Source organism: Arachis ipaensis, chromosome B02, assembly GCF_000816755.2.
Source record: "Arachis ipaensis cultivar K30076 chromosome B02, Araip1.1, whole genome shotgun sequence".
Classification (NCBI taxonomy): Eukaryota; Viridiplantae; Streptophyta; class Magnoliopsida; order Fabales; family Fabaceae; genus Arachis; species Arachis ipaensis.
This window is the reverse complement of record NC_029786.2, coordinates 108327723-108344259: the sequence shown is the minus strand read 5'-3', so window position 1 is coordinate 108344259 and position 16537 is coordinate 108327723. Positions and strand designations below refer to the sequence as shown.

The 16537-nt window shown below is 34.5% G+C and overlaps 4 protein-coding genes across 9 annotated transcripts in view; 2 read left to right on the top strand and 2 right to left on the bottom strand.

Annotated features, from left to right (window-relative positions):
* The window catches only part of LOC107628072 (uncharacterized protein DDB_G0271670), a 4707-nt gene extending 2629 nt beyond the window's left edge, over positions 1–2078 (top strand). For both annotated transcript variants that reach the window (XM_021116745.1, XM_021116746.1), the window contains exons 8-13: positions 58–111; positions 559–678; positions 953–1077; positions 1316–1367; positions 1499–1640; positions 1737–2078. In XM_021116745.1, coding sequence (XP_020972404.1) covers positions 58–111; positions 559–678; positions 953–1077; positions 1316–1367; positions 1499–1597 — 450 coding nt within the window. In that variant the 3' untranslated portion in view covers positions 1598–1640; positions 1737–2078. The remainder of the gene's footprint in view (positions 1–57; positions 112–558; positions 679–952; positions 1078–1315; positions 1368–1498; positions 1641–1736) is intronic.
* On the top strand, positions 2727–4280 carry LOC107626469 (the record flags this gene model as incomplete). The annotated part of the gene is given in 7 exon segments (XM_016329357.2): positions 2727–2816; positions 2930–3027; positions 3223–3294; positions 3419–3543; positions 3681–3753; positions 3909–4114; positions 4172–4280. Coding segments are annotated over 6 exon segments (563 nt in total), but the record flags the coding sequence as incomplete, so codon positions are not given.
* LOC107626467 (pentatricopeptide repeat-containing protein At2g22410, mitochondrial) lies at positions 4500–9050 on the bottom strand. The gene is made up of 6 exons (XM_016329355.2): positions 8684–9050; positions 7841–7980; positions 7394–7481; positions 7123–7189; positions 6963–7023; positions 4500–6554 (listed from the first exon to the last, which is right to left on the bottom strand). Exon 6 carries the CDS (start codon positions 6513–6515, stop codon positions 4578–4580), a length of 1938 nt encoding a protein of 645 aa, XP_016184841.1. The 5' UTR covers positions 6516–6554; positions 6963–7023; positions 7123–7189; positions 7394–7481; positions 7841–7980; positions 8684–9050; the 3' UTR covers positions 4500–4577.
* LOC107626471 (general transcription factor 3C polypeptide 5-like) lies at positions 9440–14546 on the bottom strand. Of its 5 annotated transcripts, none has more exons than XM_021116747.1 (15): positions 14422–14546; positions 13619–13759; positions 13172–13490; positions 12948–13040; positions 12761–12851; positions 12548–12614; positions 12344–12425; positions 12010–12181; positions 11816–11914; positions 11494–11562; positions 11028–11166; positions 10481–10679; positions 10224–10333; positions 10101–10137; positions 9440–9875 (listed from the first exon to the last, which is right to left on the bottom strand). In XM_021116747.1, the coding sequence occupies exons 2-15, from the start codon at positions 13751–13753 to the stop codon at positions 9718–9720; spliced, it is 1770 nt and encodes a 589-aa protein (XP_020972406.1). In that variant the 5' UTR covers positions 13754–13759; positions 14422–14546; the 3' UTR covers positions 9440–9717. The 5 variants fall into 5 exon arrangements, with proteins under 5 accessions (XP_020972406.1, XP_020972408.1, XP_020972407.1 ...); XM_021116749.1 differs by having other exon boundaries at positions 10224–10330; XM_021116748.1 differs by having other exon boundaries at positions 13619–13816; positions 14422–14490.

The window sequence follows — 16537 nt, the reverse complement described above, 5'->3', positions numbered from 1 at the left end:
ATAGTTGTAGCTATAACTTACCATGTTATTTTTTTCTTTTCGTTTTCTATTGCATAGTATCAGAAGGAGTTGGAGCTGTCTCGGCTGAAGGAACAGATCCAGAAGGAAAAGGTAGATGAGCTATTTCCGAGAACCATGCTAAAAGATATGTTTTTCTCTTTTAAGTTTGGATCAAGCTTGTTCTTTGGCTGGGCTTCTGTTACTATCACATTTGAAGTATTATTATTATTTTCTTCTAGTAAAAAAAAGTTGTTTCTTAATGGGTTTGAAATTAAGTTTACATCAGGCCAAGTTGTGTATCTCAAATCATACAACATTCTAGATTCTACTTGTTTTGTTGAAGTACTAACAAGATCTTAGCTTGCTAAGCAGCTGAACTATGTGTGGAACTTATTATCATATGGATGTAAAACAAATCATGTTTCCCAGATCTACTTTTTAAGTGGAAGGGAAATATTGATAATACAAGTGATTTCTAGATTTCTGCACCACTCTCTTCAATTTTTAGGAGTTACTGTATCCATTACTCACTCAGCAGCATGTTACTTTTGCTTTCAGCTTGCTTTGTCTGTCCTACAAACCAAGGCAGAGGCAGAAATTGACAAAGCCAGAAAAGTTATATCTGAAAAAGATGCAGAGTTACACGATGCTGAAGAAAGTCTTACGGGTCTCAAAGAGGTATTGCATCTGCACGGTTCATGATTTTTAATATACAAATATTTGGAGCATCTCGTCTCCTCTTGGTGTACTGTTTAGCTTGTACATGTTAACAGTGTTCACTATGAATAATATTAGAAAATTGGAGAGTATTAATTGGGAAATTATAAATTGTTCCCTAAACTCATGGTTGTAAACAAAGTCTTAAGGAGCACAACATAAGACCACTGGATCCCCGGTATTGGTGTAATTAAAATTTATGTACCTTTGGCACTGTTTTCCATTATATTTCCAGGTTCAGCTCGAGTTCTGTGGCGATGCTGAGGTTGTGGAGGTTGCCGGTAGCTTCAATGGTTGGCATCACCGAATCAAACTGGATCCTCACCCGTTGGCTAGTGCCGTAGACTATGGTGGATCAAGGTTCTAAAGATTTCAGTGATACAGATGTCTTGTGCTAATGCTCAGTTCTAAATTAGAATGTTCAACTAGTTACTATTAACCCCAATTACCGATTTATTTTCCATCATCCAATAATAATTTTCTTGTTGATTGCATAGTTTGTTGATTTGCATACCTTCATCCTATAACAATATATTATAACATCATTAAACTGTTTCTAAAATGTATTTATATGTGCTGCTCATTGTATAATATGCAGGAAAACACGTTTTTGGTCAACAACGCTGTGGCTTTATCCTGGCGTGTATGAGGTGAGTGCATCATCTACTAGTGTTTTGACATCTGTCTTTTTATTCACATCAGGGTTAGTTGCATTACTTCTAGTAGGAGCATTTCTTGATGGTACCATATTTATCGTTACATAACCTATTTTTTGTTGCAGATAAAATTTGTTGTTGATGGCCACTGGAGATTAGATCCTCAACGGGAGTCTGTATCAAGAGGTCACATATGCAACAACATTCTAAGAGTAGATAAATGAAGCATTTTAGCTGGTCACAAAAGCTACATGTATATACAAAAAGGTACGATCAAGACATGTATATACATGTCTGAACTTTAATACTGCAGTTGTTTCTGAAATTGGTAGTGCCCTAACACATTATAGTGGACTGTTGTAGGGTACATAAAATGAAGACACTCTTTGCTGTGAATTTCTGAACAATCACTGACAGCAATATGGACAAAAGGGGGACACAACTGACAAGCATGCGAATGAGCAGAGAATTTTGATCGTGTATCTTAATACATACTAGCTAAACGCAGTTTGTACATTCACTTTAGGTCTATTAGAAAGATTAAGACATCACATCATCGCGGACTATGCATGAATTTCTTAGGAACTAGGTTTAGTTTGGAAGAGTCTTGGCTCCAATTTTATGCGCCATCGTCATTGTATCAGACTATCAATCAATTAGAAGAAAATGTAGCTTCCTTTTCTTTTTAATCCTACTTTTCCTTCAGTTATGTTTTGTTTTTTTAAGTCTTTAAAACCACCCATGAAGACAGGTTAAAAAAGTTAATTTTGCCGAGCTCTGTAAATTTAACATATGATCTCTGTTCTTGATACCTGGACTTCGTTTCATACAAGAACGAATTTAGCTAAATAATTGCCATTCAAGTAACAGTATAAAACACTTCAATATTGGTATATTTTTCTGGCATCATTTATTTTGCTATAGAACCAAGGCTTGTTGATATGAAAGCCCAAAAGGAGGGGAGCGTGTTGAAACCACGTGGAAAGGTGTTGTTTACATAAAAAAGCGTGTCTCTTTTCACACCTTTCCACTCTTGTCTCTCTATCTATCTTTCCCCTTTGAGCTTTTCCAGTGTCACCAAATTCACTTAACAACAACGCACAGTACAAGAATCTCCTCCTTGTTCTGTTCTCATTCCTTTGTTTCTAGAAGACATGGCCATGGTTACTGCTTCTTCTATTGTTGGTCTCCGTCCTATGTTGATTTCACCTCCTTTATTCCACTATTCTCAACTACCACACCTTCACCTTCCAACTACTCATTCTTCTCACTTTTTTGCAACAAGACCTCTGCTTCGCCACCACAAGTGTTTTGTGACAAAAGACGACTTTTCCATAATCCATAATGGAGGAGAAGAAGAAGAATTGGAAGAGAAGAGTGAAACTATCTTACATTCCTTTTCTCCATTGCCACTACTGTTTGCAGCCGCTCTTCTACCCGGAGGTACTTACTTCAATCCCCTCTCATTCTTAATTCAAAATTGTCAACTTTTAATTTGGATATGGAAAAAGTTCAATTCTTTTTTATAAGTTTAAAAATTGTGTTAATGTTTATAGCTGGAGCTGTGAGTTCTACATTTGGGCCATTTGTTCAGCTTGTCAAATCATGGAACCTTCCAGATTGGCTTGTGCATTGGGGTCACCCTGGCAACATGGTACACTAACTTCCCCACTATATATATACACATTGTAAAATAAATCTTGTTATTATAAAATTTTGTTATGAATTAACATATCCACCATTTAATTTCAGGATACATTTGTTTGTCTCCTCTTATGTGTTTCTTGAAAAAAAAAGTTATCCAAACACACCATTTTTCAGTAGTTTTAACTATATTGGTTACTTGCAGGCAGTTGTGCTCTTTGCTATGGGTGGCTATGGTACCTATCTTGGTTTTCGCATTAAATATTCTGATGATGTGGTATGATGTTCTTCCAATTTTACAATTTTTCATTGGATATCACTATCTAAATTTCCATACTATTATGATGTATATGAACCACAATTAGCTTTGTATTTATAGTTTTTATGCTGAATGTTTTCAGGAAGAAAAGGCTAAGGCCAAGGACTTGCATCCAAAGCTTTTAGCTGGTATGTTTTTCTTCTTTGCTCTTGGTGCTACCGGGGGAGTAACATCTCTACTCACATCAGATAAACCCATTTTTGAGAGGTAGTCAACAACCATTATTGTATCTTAATCCTTAAGTTGAAGATTTCTGGTTAAATTCCATGTCTTTATGCATTTTTCATTTGGAAAAAACAACAATCTGATTTTGCACTTGTTAATGTTGTTACCTTTGTTTGCAGTCCTCATGCTGTTACAGGTGCTATAGGCCTTGCTTTGTTGACAGTACAAACCATATTGCCTTCACTCTTTGAGGTGATGCTTATTTCCTCTGAGCTTGAATTGTATTGATTTCCTCTTTTTTTTCCCCGATTTGCGTTGCTTTCCCATTTTTCATTGATATTAGAAACAACTTCCCTTGTTTTTACACTTTTCAGCACTTATACATTTAATTCACTGAGTAATTGCAGGGAAATCCTGGACTAAGGAATATTCATGGTATCTTGGGAAGTGGCATCATGACTCTTTTTCTTATTCATGCTGCCCTTGGACTTCAATTAGGCCTCAGTTATTGATTACAACTTCTTCCAACATGTATTGTTATTTTGAAGTTTTCCTTTTGGTGTACATTCTTTTTGTATTATTATTATTATTTTTTTTTGGACGTGGCATAATTATTTATTTCAATATCAAATTTTTGCACATGGATTATACTAATTGGATGAAAGCCCAATTCTCAATTACAATTGAGAAGAATGACTATCAGGATTTTATGTGCTCTTCTATTATATGTTTGTGGAAAATAAAACGGCACACATATAACTTTTGCCCCTCATTACTTACTACAGGGGTGTTGTAATATCTGCACTATTTCTTCCAGGTTGTACTTGTTTCAAATGTTGAGCTCTTATTCAGTTATTAGAGAAAAAAGAAAAAGAAATTGAAAACCTTAGCAACTTTTGTTTATTGTTATAAATGATAGATTTAATGTGCAAATATTGACATTATTTCAATAGAAGTTGAAGCTATGTTAGTTTGCAGAATCTGATGACTGTTTCATGAAGCTCAACCAATAACTGAATTAACCTTTTCATATAATGTCAAAGAAGAGGGTAACAATCCATCTGTTCCTCAAAAAGTTAATCTATATCAAACACCATTTTTGATACATTTATGACCTGCCCAAAAGATTTTAGGCCCATGTTGATATCCCTAAGCATCAACTCGGTGGCTTTAGCTTCTGGATGAGACTTGTCACCTGCCACAAACTTGTGAAGACCTTCATTCATTTCTACATAGCTCCAGCCAGGTGGTTTCTTAATTCCAACTTCATCAATTTCTTTTCTCACAATTGCAGCTTCTTCATGCTGCGCTGTGTCGGCTAGCATGTTTGAGAGCATTACATAACGCGCGCCATGATCATGCTCCATCTTAAGAAGCTCTTGTGCTGCAATTTTTGCCAACTCCACATCTCCATGTAACTTGCAAGCACTTAAGAATGCTCTCCAAATCACAGCATTGGCCTTGAAAGGCATGTTCGAAATTAAACCATACGCTTCGTTCAAATGACCAGCTCTTCCAAGAAGATCAACCATACAGCCATAATGCTCCATTTGAGGATCGATACCATAAACACTCAGCATGGATTCAAAGAGGTTCAAGCCATCATCAACTAGACCATTATGGCCAAAAGCACACAAAAGTGCTACAAATGTGACCTCATCTGGTTTTAGTCCCAATAACTTCATTTCTTTGAACAAAGTTAAAGCATATTCACCATGGCCATGATGAGCAAGACCAGAGATAATGGAATTATAGAGCAAAGTAGTTTTCAAACTATCACTTGTTTTGTTGAATATATCGAATGCAGTGTCTATGCTTCCACACTTGGCATACATATCAACAACAGCAGCAATGAATCCCCCGTCTTGAGAATCGGGCCAATTCTTGGCAGCATAACGGCAGTGGATCCTTCTTCCCATGTCAAGTGCACCTAGTCGCGCACACGCAGAAAGAGCAGCAACGACAGCAACCACATCTGGTTTTAATCCCAAATCCTCCAACTGCACAAATAGATCCAATGCCTCTTGGAAATACCCAGCATTGGAGTAGCCATTGATCATTGCTGTCCAAGAAACCAAATCTCGATCATCCATTTGGTTGAACAATCTTCTAGCAACCTCAACCTCGCCACGGCGTGCATAGGCACTCACCACGGATGTCCAAGCCGCAACAACTCTATTACCGCTCCTCACCCCACTCTTCATAACTCTCTCAGCCATATCCAAGCACCCACATCTCGCATACATATCAACCAGTGCATTCATCACTACATCATTGGAACACATTTTCTTGCATGCCAAGCAATGCACCTGCTTCCCTATTTTGAAATCTTCCAACAAATTACAAACAGAAAGCAAAGCAACAATTGTGTACTCATCAACCTCAATTCCGAAAACCCCCATCTCCCTGAAAACCCGAAACACACATCCTGCGCGACCCGCCTGCACAAATCCACTCATCATAGTATTGTATGAAACAATATCTCTCACAGGACTTTCATCAAACACCCTGCACGCATAAGGGGTTTCTTGCAAAACACAATACATATGCAGCAAAGCATTCACAACAAAGATATCCGAAACACACCCATTTTTCATTACATGGCATTGAACCTGGAAACCAAGTTTGGGACTCAACAGATGCGCACACGACTTGATCACAAAAGGGTAAGTGAAACTATCAGGGGAAGCAGGAGCATTGAGCATTGACCTGTAGAAAGTGATGGTGTATTGTGGGGTGTGGCTATAAGAGTGAGCTTTGATCATAGCATTCCATAGAAAGGTGTCCGGGGTGGTAACTTGGGAGAAGACAAGGCGACAATGGTGCAACGAGCTCGGGGAGTTTAAGGAAGCAAAGAAAGAGATGAGTGATGTTTGGACAAGGATGTCGTGGTGGCAGCCATTGAGGATAACGTAGGCATGGATTTGGAGTCCTTGTTGCATGGTTTTGCATGATGATAACAAGGCTTTTATTTTGAGGGATTGGTTTGTTAATAGGTGCCTCTTCATGTTCATACAAATGCCTCTTCAATTCTTACCAGCATTCGCAAACATCTAACTCAACAATGAAAATATGAATATGTTAAAATATGAAGTTTACATAGGCCATTTTGTTTTTATGTTTATTTATTTGAGAGATTCATACGCAGAATTTGAATAAACAACTTATATCAAACAGCTACTGAACAAAAATGCCAGAATTTAACTCTTGGTTTCACATCCCATTAAAACATAGAGATTGGTCACTGAATATTAAGAAGAATCTGTTCTTGTTCAAAATTATGGTTAGGCAGATAAATGCTTAATAGCAACAACTAATCTAAATGAAGCCTGTCTGTGCTGCCAAGAGAATCAATCATGCTATGGTTTTGTCCATCAATCTGTAATGTGTTTCCCTCAGCTTCAATCTGCACAAACAAAACCGTGCGCAACATTCTTACTTGAAATTTACAATAAAATTACCTGTGATCTAATCATAGAGACCTCCATCGTGCCAAAAGTCCACAAGAAAATCCACCATATCCTGCATAAGTAGCATACCCCATTAATGATTAATCCATACGCTTCATATAACTTGTACCCATGTTTTGAAGAGTAAGGGAGAAGATCTGAAAGGACTTACAGCTAATGGAATTGGCAGTGGAAAAGCTTCTGTAGATAAAAGCATATCCTCATAACTAGTTGTCAAGCTGTAAAAAGAATTTCTCCATAACATTAGGGTAAGCATGTAAACAAAAATTGTAAAACCAATCTAATCTTATGAAACTACCTTTCTTCCCAAATAGAGAAGACTTCATATTTGATCTACTACTAGGAGGGCAAAAAAATATAAACTTAATTAAATAAGTTTTTTGGACATATCATAACTAATGCAACCGGAAGTATCGATATACCTCATAATTGAATCTTTCAGTGATCTCTGCAATTTTTTAGACTGATTACCAACCCATTCCTTCCTCATTTGATGCCAAGCTATCTCAGCTGCATGAAAACATAAATATACTTGAGGTAAACAATGATGGCATTTAATAGAGGACACTAAAATGAGTATCAAAATAGTTGTTAATTAGAGATCAATTATAAAAAATCCATTTTCTTACATATAATTTACTAACAAATATATATTTCTTAGTTTGCTGTTTTGAATCAAGGATACAGTTCTCAATATGACATTCAATATAAACTAAACTAACAAACATAAGGTAAAGAGGATATACATTAATCTCATACTCGAAACCTAAAACAAATAGGAAGATCTTGAATTAGGTTTCGAGTATGAGATTAAAACAAATAGGAAGATCTTGAATTAGAACCAGAATTGGAAGCAAGGACAAAAATACCATGGTTTACAAAAACATCTTTCTTCTCTTTGCTTGCATCAGCTGAACTGTTTTCAGTGTGATTCTGATGGGAATTTGAATTGCTACCATTGTTCTCCATCTTCTATGAAGCAGTCAACCATGCCTTTTAAGCCACTAATCTGCAGGCAAATGATAGATAGATATAAATAAAGCACTCATTGAGGCAGAAACCCTTCACCAACCACCAATGCTCAAAATTCAAGACAGCTTTGACTTTATGCAATAGAAAATGCAGGGCAATATGTAACTCAACATGCTTCTCACTCTATGCTTCAAGCTCCTTCGGTTACAATGCATCACACTCAAAATTTTCAGCTTCCCAGCTGAATTCACTTTTCTTTTTTGGATGAATTCTTAAATGAAATTGCACCAAACGCAATTAAATGCATTATAATCCTTATCCTAAACCAACTTGGGTTGGTCGGTGGTCAGCTCACTCGTCCGCTTAAATAAGTGTCGGGCTTCGAATCCCGCCTTATGCATGGTCAGCGACAGACTCTTAAATGGAACTCAGATCCACGACGGATTAGTCCTTAGCCTGCCACGCTGAGAGATACCATGGACAACCAACAAAAACAATCCTTATCCTCAAAATCAAATGGAGTTCCTAGTTCACAACTTCGCTAACACACTGAACAATAACGGAATAAACTAACTAACTAACTAACAACCAACTGAACAGTGAAGTGTGATATTTTTTAGTACAGTTAAGCTCCGAAAAAACGACGCCGTTTTGGTCAGAGAGTAAAACCTTAGTAGTGAAGAGAGCAAAACGAGACTGAAAAAGAAGAATAAAACGGAAACGAAAGGATCGAGAGAGACCTGTTGTTGGTGCAGAGAGCTGCATCTAAGAGGAACAAGACAGTGTTTGGAGTTATTATTATTCTTAGGGAAAAGGAAGGATCCTTCGGAAGATTCCAGAACTTGAGCGAAATATTAATAGGATAACAACATTAACGAACACTTGTTTCCACCACCTTCTCAAAAACTGTGACACCCTCAGCTTACAGCTACAATTTTGTTAGATTTAACTATTTTACAGTTACATATTTGAACTACTATGTTTATGAAAAAAATTAATTATTCTGATATGATAGTTTCATTCTTCTAGTAGATATTTTTTATTAACCTATTTTATAGTGTATCAAAAGACAAAAAAAACTATGTACCCAAAAATTTTAGAACACTGGAACTTATTTGACCATTTTATGGGTAAGTTTGGATGATTTTAGCTCTGCCAAATAATAGCAAACAAATATGTAAGATATGGGCCACTTGGTTACATGCAAACAAATTCTTCAACTACCAACTGACAATAACATCAATGAATGCAAACAAATCAATATGTAAAATGGGGACAAACGAAATGATGCATTAGATATATTTATTAGTATCAAGGCTTTGTTTTTGTCTGGATTATCACTGAAAACTACTCAACACCAAATTTTCTTGTTTATTTTGGAGCGAAAATTGGAATGAAAGCAAAAAAAAAAATTGAATAAAATAAATTTAATGTAATTTCAAATAATCCAAGCTAATGTCATTTCCTTTCATTTATCTCCATTCCATCACTTCTCATCAATAATAAATTCAAACATATTCAATCACTTTCCATCAAATCAAACATAACTACACTAGTTCATACAAATTTGTCATTGTTTTTCATATAAATCTAATTTAGTTTCTTTTATTCAACAATTTGAGGATAAATATTGACCTTAAATTGTAACTGAACAAACCTTGATGCTCCTTGAAACAGCAAAATTTTCAGCAACAAAGTTAACAATATAGATAAATCACAATCCAAAGAAAAGATCTAGCTAAGTGTGTATCTAACAAATATGAATTTTGAGCACTCATTCGTCGGAGTAATCGCCTTCACTGTCTTCCTCGTATATTTGATATTCATCATCAATATCATCTTCTTGCGCCCTGTTGTTATCAACCTCATTAAATGGAAAGCTACCGAAAAGATCCTGTAAATGAGTCCTTGAAATATTTTCCATGTTGAGATCTGAAGATTGTAAAGGAATTCAAAGACCCTCCAGATCTTTGAATGATACTGAAGAATAATCCCTATGTGGTTTTATCAGATTTTTGCACTATACTAAAGGAAAATATTATTTACAAGAGGCATTTTCTAGTCTAGAATAACATTTTCATGAAACTTGAAAGCAATAATAAGGATTCAATCCTTAAACTTAACAGTAAAATATAGTGTTCCAATAGAAAAGGATACAAGAATGAGGCGGCACAAGCATTTCACTATCTCCATCCTACACCAAATAAGAGAGGTAAATAAATATAGCATTGCAAATATAATCTTTCACGGCAGGGGAAAGAAAACAGAGACAAGAGTTACCATATCAAGTTCTTCATCAGCATCCAATTCCTCTTCGCTATTATTACCCCCAGCTGCCTCCTCTTCATCCTCTTCAACATTCTCAGGTTCATCATTTTCTTCCGTTTCTACATGATCCAGATTAAAAAGAAAATTAAGAATCGGTCAATTGAAAACATACTAAATTTGTTTTTCTGTATAGTGGCAATAATTTGTCAACTCCATTACTGTACTAAATCAATATCAGCAAAAAGAATAACGAAAAAGAGGTGAATAACCTAAATTAGCTTTGTGCGCTTCCTCTCCTTTTAGCTTCAAGGCATTCCTACTGCATTCCCTCTTCAATTTTTCAAACCTTAGAGTGGCAGCTCTGAGTAAATTCTCGGTGCCAGGCTTAGGGAATACTGGTAGGAACCGCACCGTAAGACGTTGTCTAATACAATTTAGCATGTGCTGTGACAACCACCCCGTTGCAAACTACAAAATACTAAGATGGTTAATGGAATATCTTTCAACAAATCTTCATGCATGGAAGATAAAATTAAGGTAATTTTGTATACTTGATTTGTGTGGCATAAATTACAGCAATTCAATATGCACAAAATTTCAGAATAGAAGAAAATTTTATGGAATAAAACAGCTACCTATTTGCTCATTCAAGCAAAGAGGAAGGAGGAAGAAAAAAAGGACAAAGTCCATATCATCCATAGTAAACATAGAACTCTACCTCATGCTAGGGGAATGAACACGCCAAGAGCAGAGTAGAGTACTTTGCTAACTAACATATATGAGTTGAGATATTCAATAAAGGTTCACAAAACTTACAGTGCATGATGCCTGTGATGGAGGCTTATTTATTTCTGATTGAATATAATCATCAGCAAGCTCGAATAACTGTAAAGATGTCTGCAGCTTGTAAGGGAATGCTCGAAAGGTGCATATATCTTCCCATCTAGGTTTTAGCCTAAATAAAACAAATGCCTTAAGAAATGAGAAAACAGCACAAAGAACAATATACTAATCATAAATAGTGACAACCACCAAAATCAAATATGTTATTATATTAAGGTACATGAAAAAATCCAGTTTTAGGATGCATATAAATTTAATTGAAATTGTAAAGAATTTTGTACGATATCTTCTTCATTCGTACCTGCATTCTGTTGCATATGTTTATCTACATTGTTATTTTCAGTTTCCTCGTTCACATTCATACACATGAATGGAGTGCTTCCAAGTTTCCATTAACAACGTTGCTTTGTAAAGCAAGAGATAAAATGAAGGAACATACCTATTGGCTGGTTGAGCAAGAAAGTGACTTCGTAATGGGATTGGAATTCGATATTCAATCCTTTGATAACTGCCGATTCAAAAACACAAACATAGTCAACAAAGATCAGATCATATATATATATACATAACAAAAACCTATGAGGACTAATTGACATGATGAAGATTTTGCATTCTCAAAACCCTGGAGAAAAGTATAAACTATTAATATTTATATAAAAAACAATCCCGTCCCAGATAAGATTCTAATGCTGAAAAGAACTCCTAAATAATAGCTACAGACAAATATACTAAGAAATTTACAAATAAGGAGAAAGTCATACATGCGAGAATCAGGATCTTTGCGTGGATCATATCCTTTCTTGATCCAGAACCTTAGAAATGGTCCATTGGAAAAGTAGTAGGAAATTCTAGACAAAAGCCTACAAGAACAGAGAATAAAAGGTTACTGCACAAGTATCTAGCATTTCAATTGCTGCAAATTAAAAAGCCAATGACTAGATTTTGGGCAAGTCACCTTCTAAGCATGCTATGTGTAAATCTTAAGCCAATATCAAGCAAGCGTTCACTAAGGGCATTTTTCGACCATATAGGCCGTTCATCAAACAATCTAGATACAGCCATTTGTGATTCCCGCTGATCCGAACCTTGTGGTACATATTCCTCCCAATTAACTATCTTAGGAATCTGTAAGCAAGCTAAGTAAAACCAGAAACACTAAAGTAAATTTTTATTGCAATATGTCTCTAGAATATTTTCTTGTTCTCTTGTTTATAAATCATTAAGAGTCAGAACTCAGAAGTATTAACAGTTTAACCAAAATTTCCTCCAAAACCAACAGAAAAGGATATCTTTAATGTCGAAATCAAGTGCAAGAACTTGCTCCATGTCCGTCTGCACACATGGCATTGAGTAACTTTTGCTGCTATGGATCTGTATTATCATGTAGCATTGTAGAAATACATATCAACAGTCGCTCTTATATTCTAGTATACCAAAAGGATTGAAATCTATGCCTAGATCCTTACTACAAAATCAACTCAGATTAAATTTACCTCAACGTGATTTGGCACAACTTCCTCTTGTCCTAGTTTTGAACTCAATATGGCAGGTGGTTTCAAGCTGAAAGCAAAATAGAGTTAAAGCAAAATGAAAATACTAGTCCAACTGTGCAAAGATAACTAGTGAATCATCAATGCTGATCCCTGAGTTTTTCATTCTCTTAGGCACAAGTTATGATTTAAAACTAGAATATCAGAGAAACTTACACTAGATCTTTTGGCATATCTTTTGGAGAAAAAAGAGGAGGAGCTATGATCATAACATCCTCATGATCCACATCCATGAGACCTCCCTTATCTATTATAGAATAGAGACACAAACCATTTGACATGGTAAAAGAGACATTTAAAAACATTAGGTTGAAGTGACAGAATATTAAAACTAGATATTCACCAAAAGCTGGCTCTTCTACTTCTGCCCAGTTTCTCTTTTTCCTCCTGGCAACATCCGCATGAACAGGAACTACATGTTGATAGTCTGCCATTCCTTCATAATTTTGAAATGCAACAATAGAAGCCAAGTAATTTGCTTCACAGGTTGTTTAAGGCTAATAAATCCACTAAGTTCTTGGCATGGAAAGTAAAACATCCAAACAAAAGCAACTATAAATTTCTAACCATTAAAACAATATGCTTTAGGAAAATGAGAAACAATATCAGCACAAAGATTGCCCTCTTCATTTGCAGATATACAGTCCTCAGCTTTATTATTGGTAGCCATTTGGTCGCTTTCTGGTTGGTTTTCTTGAATCCCATTTTCCGTTCTATATCTGGACATGCTGTTATCATCTTTGGCATCATGAGTATCATGTGGTTTTCTCTTAGATATTTTGAGAAGAAAATTGTTGGAGGGCTGAAGTTCCCCAAATGTAGGATGCGAATATGGGTCTTCAGGGCGAAAATGGAGCTCCAGTTTGTTTGATTCTGAACTGCGAGCCTAAAAAAATTCACTTCAGGCCATAACAGAAGTAAAAGTTCACATAAACCAAAACTCATTGACAAATTAGTCCTTTGAATACGAAGAGCAACATAATCGGCATGAACATAATGAACTTATCTTGGTACCTTAAGGATGCCTTGAATTCCACCAAGAGTATCTAAAGCTCGAGAAACTGATGATGGATAACCAGGATAGTGCACCAAAAATCCTCGAGTGTCGGGAAGAACCCCAGAGATTGTGCCATCCTTGATCACTCCCATTAACTTCTATACTCGTAGCATGAGAAATACACGAGCTATTAAGTTTCTAAATACATCTAATGCCTGATTTTTTATAACACTATTGTTGAACAATATCGCAAAGACGGTAACAACTAATAAGGCCAATGAACTATAGCTCAAGCGGAAAATTTACTACAATGACATGAAATAGATAGCTTCCAAAAACTAAGAAACTTGTATAACGAAATATTTCAAGATGAAAAATCAACAAAAATTCCAATCTCCAATTTTATTTATTTATTTTTCTTTTTATAAAAACCAGAAATCAGTGTATAATGGAACATTTTGCTCTTGACGATCCTATTCCTTAAACTTGCAATTATCCTACTTTCTTTGAATCCATTTGAAGGTAAAGTTGCAGCATTTAACATAAATAGAGAAAAAAATGTTGTACCTAATCATCTCATTCTAAAAGCAGGGGAAAATAAAAGGCATGTAATTCAACGGATTCAGCTCAGTTAGTTAGTTAGTTAGTTAGTTGCAGAGCATGGACTCCGTTATTAAGCAACAATACAGTACACACAACCGTATGGTGCATGATGCATATCTATCTGAAAGCTTTTCTATGAATACGTACATATGTATGTATGTATATACGTATGTAAGCGTATAAGAGAAAACAGAAGAAGCTAACAAGTTTGATGTACCTGTGAATTGGGGTTACGTTATGGTGGTGCACGGCGGAGCTGAGAGAGGTGGCGATGGAGGCTCGGGTGAATGGCGACTTTGTTGTGGTAGTGGCAATTATGGTAATTTGGATAAAGATTTTCAGTTATGGGCTGAAAGCCCAATTTTATTTGGCCCAATTTAATTGGGCCGTAGTTTAGTAAGCTAATACACACAAACTAAGGTTATAATATTATTAAATTATCATTTTATTAAACCAGCTCACTCGTCCGCTTATGCAAGTGTTGGGGATTCGAATCCCACCTTGTGCATGTAGCAATCGATTGGTCAGCGACAGACCCTTAAATAGAGCTCCGATCCGCGACGGATTAGATCTTGACCTTTCAGACTGGGGGATACCGTGGGCAACCAAAAAAAATTATCATTTTATTATGACAAAAAAATATCATCTTATATTGTATAACCTAATTTTTATTTTTATTATTATTATAGGATATATTTCTCAAGATAATATAAAATTTAATAGAATAAAAATTTATCACTAAAAAAATTATCTTTATTATAATAATATTATGTTTTAACAATGCTATAACTGATTTTTATTTTTTAAAAGTGTAAGGCTTATTAAATTTTAAAACTTTAATAATTGGTATAAAAAATGATAATATAACTAATAAAAAAATTGTTATGCATTTATAATTTGTGATATAAATATTTATATATATGTTATACATTAAAGTTAGAGTCCAAGTATATATGAAAAAAAAATGAAAATCATCATTATCAAATTTGTTGATGGATGATTGTAGTTTTGACTAAATTAGTTATTATTAGTTTACTATTAAATAAAACAAAAACGCACATGCTATAGATCAGAATCAAAATACTTTAAAGAAAAGTCACCAAAAAACAAAATATACTTGAAAGAAAATTATCAGTACACCAAACTGTTAAAAAGCAAATCATGAATGGTAGCTAGCTAGATATTGTTTTTGACACATTTTTTCTTTAAAATTAACTAAATAATCTCCTTACACTTTGCCATTTTTTAACAGACTAAAGACACATATCTACTCGAAAAATAAATCCCATATTCCTTGAAAAAGTTCATTAAATGTTGAATTCATTAATCTATGATACTTCCACTTTCTTGAAAATGATATTCGAGATAATCATTAATCACCCCACCACCATTGATAACAACATTGTTGATTTTAAGATTTTATCCAAAAATATAGAAAAAGGAAAAGTATAGGTAGACAATGAAAATACTAAACAATGTGAACAATTGATATATCAAATGTTCAATTTACTAGATGTGCAGATGGTTATCCTAATATTAAGATTTAGGTGGATAATTTGGAGTGTAGTGTATTTTTACTTTATTAGACTAATTTTAGAGTTTATTGTTCATATTATTCACAAAAATTATTGTCTACCTAGTAAAATCTGATAGAAAATTAATCCATAAAATTCTTTTTTACCCCAATACTAGAACCTCTTCGTCAAGGAAAAATTAAAAAAAAATTCCCTTTCACGGCAAGACTTAATTATTGCAACAAAGAAACGTGGAAATAGGAAATGCAGCATGATAATTAAGTTGTGAACATAATCTAAATTCTTAAAAAGTACCAAACTGTATGAGAATGAAGAAATAGAAACTATACATATATATTATTCATGTTATATAAACAATGAAGACTAAGATCAACCCAATGAAAATGAAAATTAGCTAAAATTTTTATTATATATTCACAAAATAAGTTGTGATTTTGAATTCTAAACTTTTTTTTTATAGGAAAAATATAGGTAGACAATAAAAATATTAAACAATATGAACAATGGATATATCGATTGTTCAATTCACTAGGTGCATGGATAGTTATTCTAATATTTAGATTTAGATGAATATTTTAGAGTATAGTGTGTTTTACTTAAATTGAGCCAATTTTAGATCCCGTTATTTATATTGTTCAAGAAAATCATTAGTTACCTAGTATAATTTTTTTTTAATTAGAAAGATGTCACACTATTCAACATTCTAAATCACAGACCCCATTTTTTTTAAAACCTTTTTTTTACTAAAAAAAATACAAGATTTAAAACACAACATGCATTATTATTGGATAGCAACAA

Excerpts from the sequence above, each read along its gene's own strand:
- LOC107626467 (XM_016329355.2), bottom strand. The coding sequence starts at position 6,515 with ATGAACATGAAGAGGCACCTATTAACAAACCAATCCCTCAAAATAAAA.
- LOC107626471 (XM_021116747.1), bottom strand. The coding sequence starts at position 13,753 with ATGGGAGTGATCAAGGATGGCACAATCTCTGGGGTTCTTCCCGACACT. Across the intron at positions 12,182-12,343 it reads ACTTGATTTCGACATTAAAG|AGATTCCTAAGATAGTTAAT; the intron begins ATATCCTTTTCT and ends TAGCTTGCTTAC. Across the intron at positions 10,138-10,223 it reads CTGATGAAGAACTTGATATG|GATGGAGATAGTGAAATGCT; the intron begins GTAACTCTTGTC and ends TATTTGGTGTAG.